Source organism: Panthera onca, chromosome B3 (genome assembly GCF_046562875.1).
Source record: "Panthera onca isolate mPanOnc1 chromosome B3, mPanOnc1 haplotype 2, whole genome shotgun sequence".
NCBI lineage: Eukaryota > Metazoa > Chordata > Mammalia > Carnivora > Felidae > Panthera > Panthera onca.
This window is the reverse complement of record NC_138344.1, coordinates 21,349,364-21,373,367: the sequence shown is the minus strand read 5'-3', so window position 1 is coordinate 21,373,367 and position 24,004 is coordinate 21,349,364. Positions and strand designations below refer to the sequence as shown.

At 42.9% G+C, this 24,004-nt stretch overlaps 1 protein-coding gene across 10 annotated transcripts in view; it reads left to right on the top strand.

Moving 5' to 3' along the window:
- The window catches only part of TRPM1 (transient receptor potential cation channel subfamily M member 1), a 136,226-nt gene that overhangs the window by 68,819 nt on the left and 43,403 nt on the right, over positions 1–24,004 (top strand). For 8 of the 10 annotated variants that reach the window (XM_060617880.2, XM_060617874.3, XM_060617875.3 and 5 more), the window contains 12 exons: positions 2,284–2,479; positions 3,740–3,953; positions 4,603–4,727; positions 5,611–5,782; positions 7,633–7,807; positions 8,243–8,366; positions 9,387–9,459; positions 10,363–10,463; positions 18,819–18,992; positions 20,256–20,390; positions 20,606–20,656; positions 23,738–23,878. In XM_060617880.2, the coding sequence (XP_060473863.1) occupies positions 2,284–2,479; positions 3,740–3,953; positions 4,603–4,727; positions 5,611–5,782; positions 7,633–7,807; positions 8,243–8,366; positions 9,387–9,459; positions 10,363–10,463; positions 18,819–18,992; positions 20,256–20,390; positions 20,606–20,656; positions 23,738–23,878 (1,681 nt within the window). Of the gene's footprint in view, positions 1–2,283; positions 2,480–3,739; positions 3,954–4,602; positions 4,728–5,610; positions 5,783–7,632; positions 7,834–8,242; positions 8,367–9,386; positions 9,460–10,362; positions 10,464–18,818; positions 18,993–20,255; positions 20,391–20,605; positions 20,657–23,737; positions 23,879–24,004 lie in introns of those variants that run through there. The other 2 variants (XM_078448938.2, XM_078448939.2) reach the window with 2 other exon arrangements.

Here is a 24,004-nt window from a genome sequence, read left to right as displayed (position 1 = left end):
TCCTCAACTCAGTTCCTGGTTTCATGAGGCCAGTACTACCTGTATATTAAAACCAAAGACACCACAAAAAAGGAAAACTACATAACAATATTTTTTGTGAGTATGGATGCAGAAATCCTGAACAAATACTATCAAACCAAATAAAGCAACATATAAAAACATAATCAACTGGGATTTATCCCAGGGATGCAAAGTTGGTTTCACATCAGAAAATCAACTAATGCAATACATCACATAAATAGAATAAAAACAAAAATAACATAATCATCTCAACTGACAAAAAAGCATTTGGTAAAATTCAACACCTTTTATGATTAAAAATTGAGGAATTTCTTCAATCTAATAAAGGACATCTATGAAAATCCACAGTTATCATCATACTTAATGGTGAATGATTGGATGCTTTGCCTCTAATATCAGAGATAAGGATGTCCACTCTCACCACTTCTATCCAAAACTGTACTAGAGGTCTTAGCCAAGGAAATTAGGATAAAGAAATAAAAGGCACCCATAGTGGAAAAGAAAAAGTAGCTATCTTTATTGGCAGATGACATAATGTTGTATATAGAAAATCCTAAGTATTCACTAAAAAAAAAAAAAACTCTTGTAACTAGTAAGCAAGTTCAGCAAGGTTGAAGTATAAAATAAAAATCAGTAAACAAAAATTATGTTTATATCTATCTACTTGCAATGAACAATGAAATAAAATGAAACTAACAAAACAATTCCATGTACAATATCATCAAAAAGAAAAAGATACTTTGGAATAAACTTAGAAAAGAAGTGCAAAACCTATACTCTGAAAAGTGCAAAACACTGTTGAAAGAAATTAACAAAGATCCAAATAATTGGAAAAACAGCCCATGTTCATGGATCAGAAGAGTTAACATTGTTAATAATATTCACAAATTGATCTACAGATTCAATGCAGTCCATATCAGAATCCCAGCTTGCTTCTTTGCAAAAATTGACAAGCAGACTGATATGGAATTGCAAGGGATACAGAATAGCCAAAGCAATATCATTTAAAAAAAAAAAAAAGAAGAACAAAGTAGGAAGACTCACACACTACTTGATTTCAAAACTTACTACAAAGCTACAGTAATCAAAGTAGTATGGTACTGGCATAAGGATAGACATACAGACCAATGGAATAGAATCAGGAGTCCAGAAATAACCATACATTTGTAGACAATTGATGTTTCAGCAAGGTTACCAAAACAGAGAAAGAATAGTCTCTTCATCAAATGGTGTGGAAACAACTGCGTATCATGATGCAAAGAATGTATTTAGACCCCCACCTCATACCATATATAAAAATTAGCTCAAAGTGTATCAAAAACCTAGGGGCACCTTGTTGGCTCAGTCTCTTAAGCATCTGACTCCTGATTTCAGCTCAGGTCATGATTTCATAGTCGGGATGGAGGCTCACTTTGGGTTCTGCTCTGGGAATGGAGCCTGCTTAAGATTCTCTCCCTCACCCTCTGTCCCTCCCCAGCTCAGGCTCTCTCTAAAATTAAAAAAAAAAAAAAAAAACTGGGGCACCTGGGTAGCTCAGTCGGTTGGGCATTCGACTTCAGCACAGGTCATGATCTCGCAGTCAGTGAGTTCAAGCCCTACATCGGGCCCTGTGCTGACAGCTCAGAGCCTGGAGCCTACTTCGGATTCTGTGTCTCCCTCTCTGCTCCTCCCCTGCTAGCACTCTGTCTCTCAAAAATGAATAAAATGTTAAAAAAAACTATCAAAAACATAAATGTAGGGGTTTAAACTATAAAACTCTTAGACAAAAACATAGGAGCAAATCTTCATGACTTTGGATTTAGCAAGAGATTGTTAAATTTGACAATAAAAGTATAAGCAGAAAAAGGACTATATTTTCAAGGTTACTAATGTAGAGAAATGTTTTATTAAGCAACAGAAGAATTCAACAATTTGAAAATTCCTGGAAGATCAATTCTGTCTGTATCAGGAGGACATGATTACACTTTGTCACAGCATGTTTGATAATTGATGCCCATGTTGATGTTTTCAAGACATCAAAAAAGAGTTAAAATATATGCAGTACAGAAGGACAACTATCCAATGTGCTTTAAATGGACTGGTATGTAAATAGATATAAGTTGATTATCTGGAAAAGGCCATCATAAGGGACATTTCTATCCTTAACAGAGCCATATAAGGAAAGTGTTAGTCTGCCCCTGTTCAGGTGCTACCCTCCTGTTGAGTTTAACTCCTCTTAAGGAGGAAAATGTTATGGAAAGACTGTTTTGTCCTTGTTTTCAGGTGTTGTTGTGGCCAGCTTACCAACCAGCATATCCCCCCTCTGCCAAGTGTAACATCTAGCAAAAATGAAGAGGAAAATAAACAGGTGGAGACTCAGCCCGAAAAATGGTCTGTCAGCAAACACACCCAGAGCTACCCAACAGATTCCTATGGAACTCTTGAATTCCAGGGTGGTGGATACTCCAATAAAGCCATGGTAAGACAGGCTTTAAAAAGGGATGCCACTGTGTAAGCTCACAGTCTCTATCAGAGGCCCAGTCTCCCAGCTCCCCAGACTGCAGACACCTGGATCTTCTTTCAAGGTGTGACTCAGTCTTCCTAGATATTTCATTGTAAAGGGAAGAAATATAACTGCACACTCAACTTTTTAGCCATGAGATTTCGAAACTGAGCAATCTTATAAAGAGCACGTAGTGTCACTAAGTTCATACCAGAATTGTGAATCTACAAATCATGCAACCATACTCATCACTGAGTGATGAGTGAGAAATTACGCTATTTGTTTTTTGAGGTTGTTTGGGGTTTGCTTTTGTCTTTTATAACTGTGAACCTTCCACTCCCCCTTGAATGGGTTAGGAGTGTCTGGAAATATTTCCCTCTGAAGTTCATCCACAGCCTCCCTGGGCCTGCATTCAGCTGGCCCAAGAAGACTAAGGTCTTTCACATTTTCACGTAAACAGGGAGTGCCCTCTGCCTTTCAGATGAGCCCTGCCAGAGAAGGGAGGCGTCAGCACTGTGATCCCTTTCAGCTAATTCTGAATAATACTCCCACATGTCCAGTCAGATCGTTTTTGCAATTTCATTTTATTCCACTGGCCCAATGTCATTGTACAAATAAAATTCAGTTGCGTTCCAAATAGCACAACAGAGTCTTCTGGAATGGCACCCTACATATCGGCATGGACACAAAGAGGCTGTTCATAGGGGCAAAGGCATCTGACCATTCATTTCTTCTTCACCTTGGGAAATGGTCAAATCCAGAGATTAACCCAGGATCCCCATTGTCAGCACCAACACAATGTGGCCAGTGAGCACTCCCTCAACAATGCCCTGTCTAACCTCTGGAGACATAGTTCTAGCCGGGCCCCTTTGGAATTGATTTTCTCAAGATTGAGGATTGCCAGGTAAAACACAGGACACCCAGCTGTATTTGGATTTCAGATAAACAACAGATAATTTTTTAGTATAAGCATGTGCCAAATATTGCATAGGTCATACTTACGATAAAACATTTTTCAATGTTCACATAAAATTCAAATTTAACTGGGTGTCCTATATTTTTATTTGCTAAATCTGGCAACTCTTCCAAAGTTCCTTTCCCTCACTTAGCCACAGACGCACACAGAAGGACAGAAAGCCAAAACCAAAAGTGGTTGGACACGAACAGTAACCCTGTTCCCCTGTGATACAAGAGGAAAACCAAGAACAGGTACGAGCAACACATACTCTTTTGCAGTATATCCGTGTATCCTATGACACCAAGCCAGATTCGCTGCTTCATCTCATGGTTAAAGACTGGCAGCTGGAACTCCCCAAGCTCTTAATATCTGTGCATGGAGGCCTCCAGAACTTTGAGATGCAACCCAAGCTGAAACAGGTCTTTGGAAAAGGTCTGATCAAAGCCGCCATGACCACTGGGGCCTGGATTTTCACTGGGGGCGTCAGTACCGGTAAGAGCAGGCCCCTCCCCTTCCTGTAAACATACAAACCCAGAACTCATTATAGTTCCCAAAGAGTTGTTGAATAATTAAGATCAAAAAAACAAAACATATTGCAACCTGACAATATTTATGACAGAAGTGAAATCTTTGTCCAGTAGCTTATTTTTTTATTTTTATATTTTAGTGACAATGGTCAACATTTCCAGCACCCACGATGTGCCATTCCTCGAACTGAGTCCTGTACAAGCCTTGTTCTCACTGAGGCCCTTGACAATCCTTTTTGCCATCCTATGGGAGAGGAAACAGAGGAAGGGAAGGGTTAGGGCCATGCCAAGCAGTCTGACTCTTGACTTTGGCTGAATGTAGCCAAGGAGCCCCACTCACTTCCATCTTTAGGTCTTAGAAATTTGTAAAGGAAATCCCTGTACCATCGCTTTGGTTTTTGGTTTTTGTTTTCCCTTTTCTAGGAGCTAATGCAGGGTGACCAGTTATCATGAGCTCAGACTTCTAATGTACTTTCTTTTAATGATGAAGATCATTATGCTTCAACCCTATTCCATAGGGAATGGAGTGGTTCAGAGAAGGGGTCCCTAAAGTTCATAAGTAATGGTATGATGGGAGGAAAGGGCCTAAAAATATGATCCATGGCTATTTGTAGGTGTTATCAGCCACGTAGGGGATGCCTTAAAAGACCACTCCTCCAAATCCAGAGGTCGGGTTTGTGCTATAGGAATTGCTCCGTGGGGCATCGTGGAAAACAAGGAAGACCTGGTTGGAAAGGATGTAAGTGTTTTCTCCCCAGATATTGGCAATTTTTCAAATCAAAGTCTTTATATTGAGATAACTGTGGATTCCCTTGCAGTTGTAAGAATAATAAAGAGAGGTCCCATATGTCCTTCCTCCTTTTCCCAATGGTAACATGTTGCCAAATGTGGTATAGTATCACAACCAGGATATTCATATCAATACAGTCAAGATACAGAGTATTTCCATCACCATTAGCATCACTCATGTTGTCCTTTAATATCCATGCCTAATTCTCTCTGACCTCTACCATCTCTTTAACCTCTGGCAGCCACTAATCTTCCCCTTATCTCTATAATTTTATTATTTCAAGAATGTTCTATAAATGGGACCATGCACTATGTAACCTTGAAGACTGCTGTTTTGTGATTTTTTTTTTTTTATTGTTGTTGTTTTATTCCACATTCCTAGAGATCCATCCAGGTTGTCGTGTGTATCAATGGTTCGTTCCCTCTTATTTCTGAGTGGTTTTCCACAGTATGGGTGTATTCCACAGTTTGTTTACCTGTGTATCTGTTGAAGTGCATCTGAGTTGTTTCCAGTTTGGCTATCACAAATGAAGTAACCATAAATGTTCATGTACAGGATTTTGTGTTACTGTCAGTTTTCATTTCTCTACAGTAAATGCCCAGAAGTGTGGGCTGGGTTGTCATTATCTAAAATGATTTATTTGTTTTTTCTAATTTAATATAGAAATTTGCAAACAGAAATTTTCAACAGAGAGAGGACAGGGAAGCAAGAGTAGGTTTAAGTGCACAGTTAGATGAAGTTGCCACTACATACGTATGTATACTGCCTGCTTCCCCTGGTAGTCTTAATGTCTACGTTCTGCAGCGCTGATCTATGTTGTGCATTTTGCCAGGTAACGAGAGTGTACCAGACTATGTCCAACCCCCTAAGCAAGCTCTCTTTGCTCAACAACTCACACACTCACTTCATCCTGGCCGACAATGGCACTCTGGGCAAATATGGTGCCGAGGTGAAGCTGCGGAGGCAGCTGGAGAAGCACATCTCTCTGCAGAAAATTAACACAAGTAAGTTCTGGCAAAGCCCATGGGTGCTGGGCTGCCACCCCTGCCATGAAACCCAGGCTTAAATGGAAACTTCCCAAGTGTGTTTAGAGTTTCCACTTTGATTCTCATCAGATCCACAGAACAACAGATCAACAGACTTGTCTAGAGCCCTTAGTCTGGCCAGGTACCAAATCACACTTGCTGAGCTGTGTGGTGATACTCTGCCCCAGGTTTACAGGGAGGGGCCATGTGAGAAACAGCCCTATAGCAGTTGTCATGGTGACAGCATTGCCCATCATGTTGCCCAGTGTAATTACTGTAGTTATTTTTGTAATGTTTGAACACGAAGAAAGTTCCTCACTCAAAGACATAGTAGGATTTCTCCTGTCAACTGAGTGTTAGTTGATCATTAAATTAAATATCTCTGTAGCTCTGGGTCTCTCACCTAGACTAAGGTGAGCTGGATGGGGAGACTTGTGGAGACAGCCACAGGAAACATCTGCTCCCCATGGCCCCACCTATGCTGGTCCAGGTGGCACAGCCCTACAGCAGGGCTGCCTCCAGGGGGTGGGTGGTGAGGTCAAGCTCAAGAGAAAGGAACAAACAACAACCAGATGAAATGATAATGACTGGTTAGGATGAAAATAACTGTTGTTATCTCTTGAAATGTGCTCCCACTCTGGCAATACTTATTGCCAAAATATTATTAAAATATTTTAAAGACTATTTTGTTTTCACCATCCCTGATAAGGTTTTTGTGAAAGCCAGTCTAAGGCCTGGAAATGGTCATTGTCAAGCCCAATTAAGGACCTGTGAGCGCAAGTGGTTAGAATGGTTGCCTGCAAAGGGGACTGTGGATAAACTACTTGGTGACTGATTTTTTTGTTCTCACATTTTTAATTGTCTTGGACTCATAACTTTTCACACTGTCCAACTTCATCTGGCCATGTGACTTGTGGGCTTCCCTTTGTCATCCTTTGCCTAGGGCTCTGAGTGAGGCAGGGACAGCAAAGGGGTGCTCAGTCGTCACCTCTCACAGCTTGGAGCTTCGGGGAATCCAGCCTATACCAAGAAGAACCAATTTTGCCCTGTTTCTAGAAAATGAAGCGATTTGGCCACCAGATTCCTGAAGATTTAGAATGTCAAGCCTTGCTTGGCTTGGAAATCTCAAAGGCAGGGTCCGCCTCATCTTTACCTGTTTTTCCGGTATCTGTTGGCCGGGACCTGGCACAAAGCAGACCCTCCGTGCATATTCGCTGAAATGAACTTCACTGAGATTATCTTGGTAGGAGAAGAGAAAGTTGTTCAAAATTTTTTAGAGTTCCTGACTATAGAAATGCATCATGGAAGCAAACCAGAAACTCTGAATTCGGCCACTTGAAATGTTTAGATTTCCTCCTAATGTATGCTAGCAGATTTTATCTGAAGGCCTTCAGAACTATGAGACCAAGGACATTTCTCCTACTTGCCATTTGTTAATGTTGATCAAGTAACTCCCATCACAACTAATGGACGCCTGGGAAACACGCTTAGAATATAATTTGTCCTGGCCAATCTGGGGTAAAATTGTCAAGTAGACAAGTTTGTCTCTGTGGCTCTTCCACTCCCACTGTCCTCCCTCTCCAGAATCTCAGATTCTTGGACTCCTCCTGCTTCCTCCTGCTTCTCAGAGTTCACCCTGCTTGTTCTGCCTCCAGAAGTTAGCCTGTCCCTACCACATTCCCAAAGATTCCTACTATCTGATGGAGACAGAGGGAGGACTCAGGGAATAAGTTACTAACTGATGGGTTAATAATGGTGGTCCAAGTTGCCCTCTCAGGTAATTTGTGCCATGTCGTTGGTGTGTATGATAAATGTGTTTTACGTTGCAGGGCTGGGACAGGGTGTGCCTGTCGTGGGCCTGGTGGTGGAAGGAGGCCCTAATGTGGTTTCCATTGTCTTGGAATATCTCCGAGAAGACCCTCCAGTCCCCGTGGTGATTTGTGATGGCAGTGGGCGAGCCTCGGACATTCTGTCTTTTGCACACAAGTACTGTGAAGAAGGAGGGTAGGATTTCTGACATGTTACAAAGGGTGGGTTTTTAACTGCCTTCTTGTTAGGCCAAGAAGAAAACCCTAAGTGATACATTTAGCCATTCCAAAAATGCTAAATAATGAAGATTTACTAGATCTCTCCCATTTTCTGAGGTCAGCATGTGAGGGAGCTGTCAAGAGCATGATGTTTCTTACAGAATTCTTTCTCTGGGGGAATATACTCTCTTCCAACTTCATTTTCCCTTATAAGGTTTTCAACCAGCCTGGAATTTAGGACACGTGTGAATGCAGTTTTTGACTGTGGTCCCTTTTTGTCTCCTAGCCTGGGATACCCTCCAATGGTAAAGTTTCAAATCAAAGACACCAGACGGACATAGAGTTGTCTGATTTATTCATGTACAGATTTAACTCATATTGTTTCCTTCTCTTTTGCATTTCCTTTGAACAGGATAATAAATGAATCCCTCAAGGATCAGCTTCTAGTTACCATTCAGAAAACATTTAATTACAACAAGACACAATCTCATCAGCTGTTTGCAATTATAATGGAGTGCATGAAAAAGAAAGAACTCGTAAGTGTCTTGAGTTTATTTCCAAACCAGCTCCACAGAGAGAATTATGTTTCCTTTCTAATTCTGCCCATATGTGCATGATGGACTTGTTCATATTTTAGTTTCAGACTTTTCCAAGGGGCAGTTTACAAATCCCTACCAAATTGGCTGTTATGCCCACGTGATAGAAACAGACTAAGCATGCACAGGGAAGGGACCAAAGTGCTTTCAGAGCTTAGCACATGTTAGGTGACACCATGCTACTTTGCACCAGTTCTGAGGTTTATGATATTAATCATACGTAAAGCCATGAGGAGCGACAGACACACCCTTTTAGGTGCACTTACAAAATTCTATCACTTCACTCTCCAAATACAGTAATTATTTCCCACTCCTTGCCTCCCTAATTATGCTTGTAAGGAATACACACATAAGGTAGCCCCTTCAAAATTTTAAATCTAGAGGGATGCCTGGTTGGCTCGGTTGGCTCAGTTGGTTGAGCATCCAACTTCAGCTGAGGTCATGGTCTCATGGTTCATAGGTTCAAGCCCTGCATCGGGCTCTGTGCTGACAGCTCAGAGCCTGGAGCCTGCTTCAGATTCTGTGTCTCCCTCTCCCTCTCTGCCCCTCCCCCACTCATGCTCTGTCTCTCAAAAATGAATAAATGTTTTAAAAAAATTTTTTTAATTCTAAATCTACAAATTTCCTACAACTGTAGCAGTTTTCTGAGTAGAAATTATTTTGTCAACTTGGTAGCAATTTAGATATTGGAGTATGTAGATAATGAATGGGCTCTTTCCTCTTGAGAGTAGTGGAGTAGATTGGGTAAATAATAAAATAGGTATCCAGGCAAAGACTCAGAGTCAGGACAATCAAAGTTATCACTTGTGGAAATGAAAGACACCTGGCTTAAAATCATTCCACTTCCAGAATCATTGAATCGCATGTCAGTCTCTATGGTCCTTTAAAAAAAAAATCCAATTCTCCCTTTTAGTTTCAACTTTGCTTTACCTGGTCTTTTCATGATTAACTTGTTTTCAGGTCACCGTGTTTAGAATGGGTTCTGAGGGTCAGCAAGACATCGAGATGGCAATTTTAACGGCCTTGTTGAAAGGTGAGCTCTCAGGAAACAGTGACTCCTGGCCTCTCAGTGCTGGCCTAGGCCAGGGCTTTGCTCATGGCCAAGAAACCACACTCCCTCTTCTCCTGCCAGGAACAATGTCTACTGGTGATCGAATCCAGAGCCAGTCAGGCTGCCTGGAGTTATCTCACTGTGAAGCCATGGCAGAACAACAAAGCTCACGATGGGTGTCTTGGGAAGGGGTATTTTCTGCGGGTGCCAATGGACCATGTGGGCGGAAGTCAGACCAGTTTCTATTCATAACTAGTTCATTAAGGGTTTCCTCATAGAGGGGGAACATGGGTGGTTTTTCATTTGCCATCACTGCAATGATTTGTTCAATTTCCCCATCCTGCTCCTAATGATAGGCTATGACCTGGCCACTCACAGGGTCACTCTAGGACACACATTTCTTCTCTGCCTCTTGGCTACTCTAGGACAATGAGAGGGCAGGGATGAGAGAGGAGAGTGTCACCATCGGACCAGGTGCCTGGGAGTCCTGTGCTGGTCTCCCCACGGCTGGGGGCTGGTGCTCTTGGCCTGTGCCCACCTTTGGCCTGAAAGGGCTGATGTTAAGGCAGTCCCAGGGCTTCTGCCCTCCTGCAGATGAGGGTCCTGGAATCACCAGGTTCCTCCTCTGTCCCTTCAGGGACACCAAGCCAAGCAGACATGGAAAGAGGTGGCCTCCAACCTCCTCCCAGGCAGCTCTTTGAGAATATGGAGAATTCTTAGCTTTGGGGCCTGAGTAGTCACTCAGGGACAAGAGAAAAGGCAGGAGTGCTTAGTTCCAGGCTGGCGTGAGCCAGCCCAGGGAAGCCTGTGCTCACCTCCCAGCACCTGCCTAACTGGGGCAATCCAGGCATGGAGTGAGAAAAGCCTTGTTTCTTGCCTTTCCAGGGACAAATGCATCAGCCCCGGACCAGCTGAGCTTGGCACTGGCTTGGAACCGCGTCGACATAGCACGAAGCCAGATCTTTGTCTTTGGGCCTCACTGGCCGGTGAAACTAAGTGTTTTTCATCTCATACTAGCATGACCTTGTATAGATGATATATTAGTATGTTCTCCCTCATTACACAGATCTCAAGAAATTATCTGGGGTTTCTGATGATCCAACGTTAAATGCATTAGGGTCATTAAATGTTGCTATTTAACTTCCAAGAACCAGAAAGAAGAGCCACTAGTACTAATTATAGATTCAAAACAGTACTCTTGAAGAAATAACCACTAAATATTTTATCTTTGCTGGTGAAGTGGGGTTTACCCTTTTAAAGAAAAAGAAGAAAGAAAATAGCCCATTAAAATTAAATACAACAGTTGCATTGAGAGCATCGTCTTTTTAAATTATGTTCCATGGTACCCTGGAGGCCTAGAGAATTTTAGGGTGGGGGGGTCTTTGGGGGTGTGGTATGTATGTGTCTGTGTGTAGCATGTGTGTGGTGTGTGTTATGTGTGTGGTGTGGTGTGTGATGCCTGTGTATGGTTTAGTGTGTGTGTGGTATATATCTGTGGTATCTGTGTGTGTATAATAATGATTAATGTGTGACAGGATGTTTGTGGGTGTGATACAGCTGTGTGTGTGAGTGGTAGGTGTGTGTGTGTGCAGAATGAACATGTGTGGTAATCACCTCTAGGCTTTCTTATTTCCTGATGGTTCCATTTTCACGCCAGCCTGTTTTCATCTCATGAATGCCATACCTGAGGATACAAATTGGATGTTTTAAAGTCCTCTTCTGTTCCCTAAATTATCTCTATTTTTCTCCCTGGTCAGTTGCTCCCATTTGTCCACTTTGTCTTTTTCTGTTGCAGATCCTGGCTTGTCCATCCCCATTTCCAAATGAGGGATGGGACCAATTAATCATAGGAAGCTTACTTTGCCATTAAACAGCTCTACTTTGCCATGTGCAGATTGGAACAGACTAGTGAGGCTCTGGACCTCTCTATACAGGTCCTTCCAATGATTTAGCGACCATTCTTCCGGTTTCTGCCTGCGGGTGAAGCCCAGGAATGCAGTTACTCTGCACCTGCCCAAGGGGGTGTTGGCAGGGCACACAAGAGGGGATGGGGGATGAATGGCCTCCTGTCCTGTAGACAGTCCTTCCACTGATCACCATGCTTTCTACCCATCATTAGCTCTCATTCTCTGAAAATCTGGTCCTACTTCTACTGCTACCTTCACATTACTCCTGGTTTACTCCTTCATGGTTTTAACTACCCGTTAAGTATTTCCACAAATTTGTTAATAGCTCTTGTCTGGCTCTTCTCCTTGCAATAGATTTTTCTTTATCATAGTCTTCTGTTATCATTTCCATGAGGAGGAAGGGCAAGCAGGAGACATGTGATCAAGACTGCAACCTGGAACTAAAATCCTTCTCAGTCCCGCCATAATGCAGTATATGGTCTCCAAAAGTTTCCTTTAATGGTTGAAGCACATGATTAACTATGTGCTGTGAATCTATAGTCTTTCTAGAATTCTTGACATAATAGAGAACTTGTGGTAGGGAGTATTTGATAATTACTACACAATAAATCAATCCTAGGTCTGGTTGGTTATATTTTATTAGTCAATATTCTTCTATTTTTTTTATTAAGTACAAAAATAAAAACTGTCCCCAAAAAACTCTTTGTTAAAGTGTTTTGTTAAAAACATAACAAAAACTGAGGCACCTGGGTGGCTCAGTTGGTTAAGTGTCTGACTCTTGGTTTTGGTTCAGGTCATGAGCCCCACGTAGGTGTTCGAGCCCCACGTAGGTGTCTGAGCTGACAGTGTGGAGCCTTCTTGGGATTCTCTCTCACTCTCTCCTGCCTTTCCTAGCTCTCTCTCTCTCTCTCTCTCTCTCAAAATAAATAAACTTTAAACCAACAATAACAACACAGAGAGAGGTAGTAGTGTTTGATATATACATATAACAAAGTAATTTATTTATATTGAGTCATTAAAAACTTGGACTAACAATTTTTTAAGGGAATAGGCTAAACTCCACCTGAGCATGTAAGAGCAAGGTTTGGGGACATCTAGACCACTGCCCATTTTAAAGACCAAAATCTATAAACCTTGGCCAGTTTCACTGAGATTTCTGAAACAGAAAGAAATATCTGCATATTTTTTATGATGAGAACCATTTATTTGGCTTCCATCTGTGGACAAGGGCTTATCCTTTGGCAAAACCATGAACTAGAACCTTAAATTCAAAGAAATTGGTAACAATGCCTGATATTTCGGTCACACACTGTGTTTTACCCCATGTGTTCACATACATGAGCATTACTGGACCAGCCTTCACAACTCTGAAATAGATCTGATTGCCCTCATTTTATAGTTTGGAAAAATAAATTGATATCCCAAGAGGTTAAACAATTTTTCCCAAGTTTACTCATGACACTTCTAAACAGCATGTAGATCAAAGAAATCTCAAGAGAAATTTTAAAATATTTTCAACCAAATGAAAATGAAAATACAACTTAAAATTTGTGGGATACAGCAAAAGCAGTGCTTAGAGGGAAATTTCTAGCATTGAATGCATATATTAGAATAAAAATTAAAGCACAAATCAGTAACATTGAAAACAGGGGTGCCTGGGTGGCTCAGTCAGTTAAGCGCCAGACTTTGGCTCAGGTCATGATCTCACGGTTCGTGGGTTTGAGCCCCGTGTCGGGCTCTGTGCTGACAGCTCAGAGCCTGGAGCCTGCTTCAGATTCTGTGTCTCCCTCTCTTTTTCTGCCCCTTCTTGGTTCACACTCTGTCTCTCTCTCTCAAAAATAAACATTTTTAAAAAATTTAAAAAAAATAATATTGAAAACAGGAAATCAATGGAGAAAATCAACAGAAACCAAAATCTAAATCTTTGGAAAGATCAATGAAATTAATAAGCCTCTAACTAGGCTAAGAATACTAATATCAGGAACGAAAGAGAAAACATCACTACAGACTCCATGGACATTATAAGGATAATAAAGGAGTATTATGAACATTATCCCCAGCAAGTGATTGTTTAATCCATATTTGAGGTTGCAAATAGGAATTTCCTCTCTCCAGATGTGGTCCATGCCATCCCTTATCCTTCTAAAAGAGCAGTGCCCACAAGTTAACATCTTGTGCAGCCCCAAACAGGACTGTCATCTGCCTTAAGCTGGATCTACACATCTAGCACTACAACAAATATAATCTTTCACTCATATTAAGTTTTCATCTGCAGCAATTCCCAAGGGTTTTGTCATGCTTACACCTGATAAACCACATCTTTCTGTTCTGAGGTTAGCTGTTCTGGGGCCCAGATGGACCCAGGTGGAAGACATCTTCCTTGTTACACGTCACCTTGCTAGATTCAGTCCATTATGTCAGCTTATCAAAATTTTTAAATTTCAATTATGTCACCCAATATACTTACCATCTCGTTTTCCTTTCAGCCGACTCAAATGCTAAAGTACCAACCCTCTCTCCAGCCTGTCACACCTCTCTTATTATTTGTGATTCCTCCAGAATAGTTGTCTCCAAGGTATTTTAATCGAAAGAGCCCTTTCTACACATGGCATCTTGAGTAAAGCAGCAACATATAAAGCAAATAAGAGCTGAGCCCACCCCATTGGCCACCTTTCCCCAGGCAGCCCCTGAAGCCCCTCTTCAGAGTAAAGGGCTCTAGTGGCCCTGGCTAAAAGCTACCACTGTAACATTACCAACCACCCTCTTATAATCCTAAAGTGTGATCCTTGAAGGAAGAATGGATGAGTCGTTTGAGCATCTAGGAATATTCTTATGATGCCTGACCATATCTACTCCATCTTTAATTCTCTTCAATGACAAAGACGGACGTTAAAAAAGAAGAGGAGGGATTCTACTCCTTCTCATTCACTCAGCAGCAGCAAATGGTGGAAATAATCTCTTCTTTGGCTTTCTTGAACCAAACCATTTTTTTAAAAAATCCCTATTTTTACTCATTCATTCACTTAACAAATGTTGGTCAACAACTTCCTATGATAGGTTCTAAGGACAGAGGGGTGAATAAAACAGACCTTTCACAGCCCTTCTAGAACTCTCTGTGTAGTGTTGGTGTGGACATGGTGTGACAGGGTGGGCAGGGAAAATGAGGCAGACAAGAAACAGATAATCAGATGAATAAATATTGAATTCTAAATTGTAATAATTGTTAAGAAGGAAAAATGCACATTTCCATGAGACAGAATGTGGGGAATGGGAGGGCTACTTTTTATTGAGACACCAGGGAAGACCTTGCTGAAAAAGTGGAATTAATGCTAAGACCAAATAGGTGAATAGATGCTGGCTGGTGAAGACTGAAGGGAAAGCACCTTCCATCCAGAGAGAAGAGCATGTAAGGAGCCTGAAGTAAGAAAGAACTGGACATTTTCAAATAACTTACTGAAGAAGAAAAAAAGGCCAGTGTGGCTAGAATGCTGACAAGGGAGTGACTCAGGAGGAGGTTGCAAGCCAACCAGGAGCTGTGCATTATGAGCACTGCAGACCTGGTATAGGAGAGAAGGCTGGGTCTGAGAGCTTGGGGAACCACTTAAGGACTTTTCTTTTCCTGAGCAACAATAAATATTATCTCACACAGTGTCTGTGGGTCAGGAATTTGGGTGTGGTTCAGCTGGGCAGTTCAGGCTCAGGCACTCCCATGAGATTATCCTTAAGCCATATGCTTGGGCTGCAGTCATTTGAAGGCTTGACTGGGGCCGGATGATCCACTTCAGGTTGGCTCACTAAATAGTTGGCAAGTTGGTTGTTGGCCTCAGTTTCTCCCCACATGAATGCTCCATAGGGCTGCTTGAAGCTCTTCATGATAAGATGGCTGGCAATTTTTGCTCTTCCATCAGGTCTTTCCCCTTTTGTTTCCTCAACTGCTGTATCATCTTGTTTTTGCTTTTTTCCCCCCAATTTTTTAAAAGTTTTATTTATTTATTTTGAGAGAGACAGAGCATGAGTGGGAGAAGGGCAGAGAGAAAGGGACACAGAGAATCCCAAGCAGGATGGAGCCCAACATGGGGACTGAACTCACGAAACCATGAAATCATGACCTAAGTCACAACCAAGAGTTGGACACTTAACCAACTGAACCACCCAGATGCCCCACCCCCAATTTTGTTGTTGTTGTGGTAAAAGTCATTTAAGTAAAATTTACCAGGATGCCTGGGTGGGTCAGTCGGTTAAGCAATTGACTCTTGATTTTGGCCCAGGTCATGATTTCGTGAATTAGAGCCCCACAGCTGGCTCCGAGCTGACAGTGCAGAACCTCCTTGGGATTCTCTCTCTCCTTCTCTCTCTGCCTCTCTCTCTCAAAATAAATAAACTTTAAAAATATAAATGAATAAATAAATAAATTTACCATCTTAAACATTTTTAAGAGTATAGTTCAATTGATCTAAGTACATTCACATTGTAGTGCAACCATCACCATCATCCATCCATAAGACTCTTCATCTTATAAAACTAAAATTCCATATCTGTGAAACAATAACTCCCCATTTCCTACTTCCCCCAGCCCCTGGCACTCCCATGTTACTTTCTGTCACTATGAATTTGACCACTTAAATACGTCATACAAGTGAAACCATACAGTATGTATCCTTTAATTGGCTTATGTCACTTAGCATAATGTACTCAAGGTTCATTTCTGTGTGGCATATATTAGAATTTCCTTCCTTTTTAAGGCTTAATCATATTCTGTTGTATGCATAGACCACATTTTCTTATCCGTTCATCCATCAATGGACACTTGGGTTGCTTCCACCTTTTGGCTATTTTGAGTAATGCTGCTATGAATATGGGTATACAAATACCTACTTGAGACCATGTTTTCAATTCTTTGGGATATATACCCCAAAATAGAATTGCTGGATCATAAGGTAATTCTATTTTTAATTTTTTGAGGGGCTGCCAAACATTTCCACAGCAGCCGCACCATTTTACATTTCCTCCAACAGTGCATGAGGGTTCCAATTTCTCCACATTCCTGCCAACACTTGTTTTTGATATGGGTCACCTCATTGTGGTTTTGATTTGCATTTCTTTAATGATTAATGATGTTGAGCATCTTTGCATGTACTTGGACATTTGCAGATCTTATTTTGAGAAATGCTGATTCAAGTTCTTTGCTTGTTTTTGAATCAGTTTGGTTTTTGTTGTTGTTGAGCTTGAGCTTTAGGAATACTTGATAAATTCTGGATATTAATCTCATCAGATATGTGATTTGCAAATATTTTCTTCATTAAGTGTGTTGCCTTTACTCTGTTGATACTGTCTTTTGATGCACAAGTTTTTAATTTTTGATGAAGTCCCATTTGCCTATTTTTTCTTTTGTTGCCTGTGCTTTGGTGACATATCCAAGAAGTCATTGCCAAATCCAATGTCATGCCTTGAATCTGTTGATACTCTTTTGATGCACAAGTTTTTAATCTTTGATGAAGTCCCAATTGCCTATTTTTTCCTTTGTTGCTTATGATTTTTGGTGACATGTTCAAGAAGTCATTGCCAAATCCAATGTCATGAATCTTTGACCTAGGTTTTCTTCCACAAGTTTTATTGTTTTAACTTTTACATTTAGGTTTTTGATCCATTTTGGGTTAAATTTTGTACATGATGTTAGATGAGGGTCCAACTTCCTTCTTTTTCAGGTGAATATCCAGTTTTCCCAGCACCAGTTGTTGAATGCTGTGTCAAGTTTTCATGAGGATTATAATTGTCTTGTCTACATGAGGAGTCAGCCAGGACACTCTTTCATCCATATCTCTGCGTTGACCAGGGACCACACAAACTCTCATGGTGCCCTCAATGAAATCTCTACCCCGTCCCACTTAAGTGTTTTAAGCAGGAGAGTTACATGGTTTTATTTACATATTTAGGATCATTCTGGATTTAACATAGAAAATGTGTTGGGTGGGTACAATGGCAGGTAGGAGGAATTCTGTTAAAAGGTTATTGAAGTAATTCAGGGGAGAGACATCACCTGGGGCTAGAGCAGAGGCAGAGGAGAAATAAGAATTGGACATAGTAAAGCAATATTTAGCATTAAACATGATGTGCCTCAAGATAGATTAATCGTGGAAGAGGGCAGTGCAGGCAGCGAGATGTCAGCAATCTCCCCCCGTTCTCTGGCTTGCTACTGAGTTCAGGGACACTGGAAGAGGAAAGGTTGGAGGGAGTGGTTTTGAGTGTGGTTTTGGACATCATGAGCTGTAAAAGCCTTTGAGTATCCAAATGGAGGTGCCAAGTTGGGAATAGGAACTCTAGGGAGAGACATGGACCGAACCTAGAAACGACAAGTCAATTGCAAACACATGGGGACTGGCAGTATGGGCCTCAATACAGTTGCTGAAGGAGAGTAAAGAAGGAAGGAAGGGGCTGTGGATAGAGCCCCAAGGAGCCTCAACATTTACAGCCAGTGCTGAGAAGCAGTGGCCAGATAGGAAAACCAGAGCGTGCATTACCAGAGAAGCAGGAAGAGGCTTGAGGGGGAAGCAGGCAGCAGAGTCAGATGCGTTAAGAGCCCAGCATGAGACGGACTGGGAAATGCCCATGAGGTGGTACCAAAACACTCAGCCCCTGCCACAGCCAGAACCATGGACAGATGGGAAGAAGCAGCATGGAATACATGGAGCAGGGTGCGGGAAGGGAGGGATGGACACTGTGCATGCAGACAGTTCACCAGAAGAGTTTGGCCAGAGGACAGGGCAAGTCCGGCAAGATAGGACTTGGCAAGATAGTAACTGGAGGGGTCAACTTTGTCTCAACGTTGGTATCACTGTGTCTGCACCAGGGCCATATACCCCCAGGCTCTCCATGTGACTGGAAGACAGGCCCAGTAGCCAGGTCCCACTTCTGCACTGCCTCCTGTTCTCTGAGTGGAACACATTCTTCCCTCAATGCATTCAGTCTGTCGCCACATGGGTGCATCTCAGTAACACCCAGCAGGCCTTCTCAAGCCACCAATAAGCTCAGTCATGATTCTATCCAACAGGCATCCTCAGGTTTACAGGGTGTACTTTGTCTCTGACCCCTTCACGATCATTTTCTCCTTTCTGCATTAGCAACTATCAGCACCTCCCCTTTGGTGCCTCTCAGCATCCCTTCCTTTGGGCAAAAACACATCAATCAAAATATCAGCCACTTTAAGCACACAAGTAGCAGTGGTTCGTAGTATCAGGGCTTCCTCCAATAGGCAGTAGGCCTGCAATGATTGTGTGTGCATGTGTGTGTATGTGTGTGCATGTTTGTGCGTGGGTGTGCTTACATGTGCATGTACACACACGTGTGCACGCAGAGGTGAGGGGGATCCGTACACCTGTCTTGGGACAAGGGACAGCTTTAACACTGTTCCCCAACTCTGTTTGCTGTGGACTGCAGCCCCTGGGAAGCCTGGCGCCCCCCACCGATAACAAAGTGACGGAGAAGGAAAAGAAGCCACCTACAGCAACCACCAAGGGGGGAAGAGGGAAAGGAAAAGGCAAGAAGAAGGGGAAAGTGAAAGAGGAGGTGGAGGAAGAAACTGACCCCCGGAAGATCGAGCTGCTGAACTGGGTATGTCTTCACCCCTCTTTCCCAAGATCACGAGTCGGTCACCCTTTTTCTCCAGGGGAAGGGGCAGTTGTCTTTGCTTCAGCCCCACCTGGGCCCTGAGTCCCGGGAGGCAGTGGCAGAGCATCCACAGGATAGTGCCAATATTTCAAAAGGCAACAGCAGGCTTCACAAACACCAGACATTCCGGCTTTGTGGGAGAATGAAGCTACTCAGAGAGGTTGCCCACCAGTGGCTCTTTCTGCCTGATGCACACATAGATGCTTCATGCCTGAAAATATGGGAAACAAACCAATTATCATGAAATAAACACAGTTCAGGGAACAGAAGAAGGAGCCTGTGGTTGAGATGTGCAGGTAACAGCACTTGTCTGGGCTGGGAGTCTGAGCCACACGCCGCACAGTATTCCTGGCCTTGCTGCTCTGAGGACACAGGTAAGGAGGGTGCTGAGCTTCTGCAGTGACATGTGACTGGCATTATCACAGCCACTAACCCTGGTGGCATGCTGTGAGTCCACAAGTTCCATCCAGCTACCACATGGTTATCCTCAGTCAAGAACACAAACTCTCCCCCACTGCTGTCTCCAGAAGTCTTCGCATTATACTGAGTGCTGAAGGACAGAGGCACAAACGATAGATAATAGCATATAAAATATTACAACCGACCGCCTCAAAACATTGTTTACCAAGTCCGGAGCTTGGAGATTCAAGTACTGATTATAGTACTTATAAGAAAGAATGCTACAGCTTATGTGGTGTTTCTTTCCCATCTTTATATTAAAAGAAAAGAGAATAGGGGCACCTAGGTGGCTCAGTGATTTAAGTGGCGGACTTCAGCTCAGGTCATGATCTCACAGTTCATGGGTTCAAGCCCCATGTCAGGCTCTGTGCTGACAGCTCAGAGCCTGGTGCCTGCTTCAGATTCTGTGTCTCCCTCTCTCTGCCTCTCCCCCACTTGCACTCTGTCTCTGTCTCTGTCTCTCTCTCTCAAGAATAAATTAAAAAAAAAATTTTTAAAGGAGAGAAGCATCTACTTTTCTCCTTTTATCAAGCTTTGATACTTTGACAGGACAGGTAGGGGCCAAATTGAGAAAAACGATGGGAGGTGGGGCGTGTTTACTCAAGACAAAGAGCAAAGAGAACCAGGTTCAACTTGCTCGAGGGTCTGGGGGGGTCAGAATGCACTTTCCCAGATGCTTCCTGTCTGCCTCTCGCCTGGCACCCCTCTGAGAGGCCACTCACAGGGTCCCTGGTGTGGTTTGCACAGGTGAATGCTCTGGAGCAAGCCATGCTGGATGCTTTAGTCTTAGATCGGGTCGACTTCGTGAAGCTCTTGATTGAAAACGGAGTGAACATGCAGCACTTTCTCACCATTCCGAGGCTGGAAGAGCTTTACAACACAGTAAGTGTTCTAGAAGGGGGGAGGGCAGAGGGGAGCTAGCTGTTTGAATATGTTTATTACCGGTGCATATTTTGCATAAATGCTCTTAGATGAACACGAGATCACTGGAACACTGGTTTCAGCTGGGACATTAATTCTATGGAGTAGGGTAGGATTTAGCTCTGAGAGTTCAAGAGAAAAACATACTTAATATGACTGAATGCTTCTCTTTTCAGAGGCTGGGTCCACCAAACACGCTTCATTTGCTGGTGAGGGATGTAAAAAAGGTCAGTCTGCCATTTTATAATTCTTACCTATTGGGATCTTTCAATAAGACATTTTATAAAGCAATTTTTTAAATTTCTAGAGTGTGTTGTCATATTATTAGAGGCATAAGAAAGAATGAATTCCTTTCTCCATAAAAGAGTTTACTAGAGTGTATTATGCTAAGCGAAATAAATCAGAGAAAGACAAATATCATATGATTTCATGCATATGTGGAATTTAAGAAATACAACAGATGAACACAGGGGAAGGGAAGGAAAAATAAGATAAAAACTGAGAGGGAGGCAAACCATGAGAGACTCTTAAATACAGAGAACAAACTGAGGGCCGCTGCAGGGGAGGTGGGGGATGGGCATTAAGGAGGGTACTTGTTGGGAAGAGCACCAGGTGTTGTATGGAAGTGATGAATAACTGGGCTCTGCTCCTGAAACAAATACTACACTGTATGCCAACTAACTTGAATTTAAATAAATAAAATTTTAAAAAAAGAGTTAAAACTAAAAAAAAAATTATCATTTTCACGTTCATCCCTACACATGCCAGGCTCATGTTGAATGACTGATTATGGCACCTTGGCACCATTACCAAGGCCCTGGGCAACAGCCAGGGAGGTGCCATCTTACCACTGGCCTGAGCCTCCATCTTCCAGTGGAACCCCATGTTCTGTATCTACTTTTAAGATCTGGGGCTCACTCCCTTCACTGAGCCAGTCTCCAGAAGGAACGTGCCTCATGTCATTGTAATGCGTTCCGTGGACTATTCCCTCATTAGTGAGTGATAGATGTTTTCACCCCTTTCCACTGCTGCTGACTACTTACAGTCTGTGTTCTTGTAGGAGCTCATTCGTTCATTGTTGTGTCACGTCGCCACAGGCTAGAGGATTAGATTGGGTTAATGTGCGAGTGATTCATTTTGCTAGGATGCAGTCCCTGGCTTGCCAAGTGTGGAACATGTATTCATACTCTGAGCAAGAAAAAATAACTCAAATGAGAGAAATAGAGTTTTCAGTCAGAGTCCCAGATAGTCTGGCCATCCTTTGCACAAATGTCTCCTAATAATATAGTAATTCAGCTTCTATAGACACTCATTGGATCAGCACAGGATCAATGTATCCAGGAACCAAGACGGACCAGCGCCCTTACTTCGCCCATAAGGAATCCGATTTCCTGGAATTCTTAGATTAGGATATAAACATTCAAAAGCCACAGCTACCCAAGTTCAGACCCAAACATTTCTCACCTAAATGGCTTCAACAGTCATCTTCCCACCTCTAGCCCCACGCCCCCTGATCATCCCAGTCACAGGACTCCCCGACTTAAAATCCTCCAAAGTCTCATGAAGTTTAAGGTCCTTCTAAGAAACTTATACTCCACTGGGCCTAGTTCCATCAACATCCCCTACTCTCTTCCCTCACATCCCCACCACAGGGTACACATGCCAGGCTCTCTTGCTCATGTCTGTTGTGCCCTTCCTCTTGTCCCCCAAAGTTTCTTCTCCACCTGCTCCTAGCTACCTGAGGTGTGCCTTCTGCAGGAAGACATTGCCTACCCTCCCACCCTCCCATCCAGGCAGAGTTCAAGAGTTCAGGGCCGAACTCACTGTCTGTACCTTTGCCACCTCCTCCAAAACATTGAGCTCCCCGAGGGCAGGGCTATATCTCTTTATCTCTGCATATGGAGTCCTGAATGAGGTGAAGGATCAGGATAGGGGCTGAACAAACTCATTAATGCCCGAGTGAAGTATTTGGTAAGTGTGGCTAGTTCTAATGTAAAGGGAGGACATTTGGGGGGCACTTGGGTGGCTCAGTCGGTTAAGCATCCAACTCTTGATTTCGGCTCAGGTCAGGATCTCACAGTTCATGTGATTGAGCCCCACATCAGTCTCCTCACTGGACATGGAGACTGCTTGGGATTCTCTCTCTCCCTCTCTTTCTGCCCCTCCTCCACTCACTCTCTGTCTCCAAATAAGTAAATAAATAAATAAATATTTTTTTTTAAATAAATAAAGGGAGGACATTTGGGATGTGTAATTTCCATGCAATGAACCCAGGTTCCCACCATCACTTCAGTCATGTGAAATTAAACAAGCAGCATATGGTGCATAGCAAAAAAAAAAAAAAAAAAAAAAAAAAAAAGTCCTTATAATTGACTGGTCATCTCTGCCTCCTAGATGAGTCAGCTGTCCAAGGATATGAATGACTGGCCAAGCTGGTCTCAACACACCCCGTTGTATTTTGTTGCAACAGTCTGCCCCTTCACCGACTCCCACACACACCAGATGCTTTTGTAGTGCTTATGTTCTTTTTTTTTTTAAGTTTATTTATTTATTTTGAGAGAGAAAGGGAGTGAGCAGAAGAGGGGCAGAAAGAGAAGGAGAAAGAGTATCCCAAACAGGCTCCTCACTGTCAGCACAGAGCCCCAAGTGGGGCTTGAAGTCCCAGAACTGTGAGATCATGACCTGAGCCAAAATCAAGAGTTGGACATTTAACTAAGAGAGCCATCCAAGCACCGATGGGGCATGTGTTCTTACCGAAATGTGAGGAGTCCCCCAGAAAGTCACAAGGCACTGTGTGGAGCTTTCTCCAAGAAATTTCCAGCCCCAGGGATACTCTGTCTTTCTGCTGCCTCCCCACAAGGCCTCCTTCGGGTCACGTGGGCCACTTCCTCCTTCACCATGAAATCTGGATTCCAGGCCCCTGAAGCCAGCTGCTCCCCTGCAAGCAGCTATCAAAGCTCCTTCTCAACACAGCTCATCTGCTCTCACAAAGGAGGTCCCACACCAGCTGCACCGTATCTCCCCTACGTCTGCACGTGCACACTGCAGGCCATTTTGAACCAGCCCATGGACAAGCCTAGGGCTCTACCCTGCAGCCTCATGGCTTTCTAATTCTTCTCACTGGGAAAGCTTTATCCTTTTTCTCCCTCAGTCATATGGTAATAGACTGAATATTGTTTAATGCCCCATTCCTCACATCAACACCCAAGTTTGGGCCAGAGAAGGCCACTTAAACCAGGGGTGTGTGATGCAGACCACACATGGAGTGCATCCTTGCAGGGCCTGACACACAGCTTCTTTTCTTCCAGGGCAACCTGCCACCAGATTACCACATCAGCCTCATTGACATAGGTCTTGTGCTGGAGTACCTCATGGGCGGGGCTTACCGCTGCAACTACACTCGGAAGAGCTTTCGGACCCTTTACAACAACTTATTTGGACCTAAGAGGGTAGAACTAAGTGAACGTGTGGTGTTCTGTGGTTCCTAGAGTCACATGTGGTCCCTTGCTGTCCTTTGCAATAGAACAGCCTGTTCAAAGCCAAGTTCATTACCTCATCCCCAAGCACACCTGCCC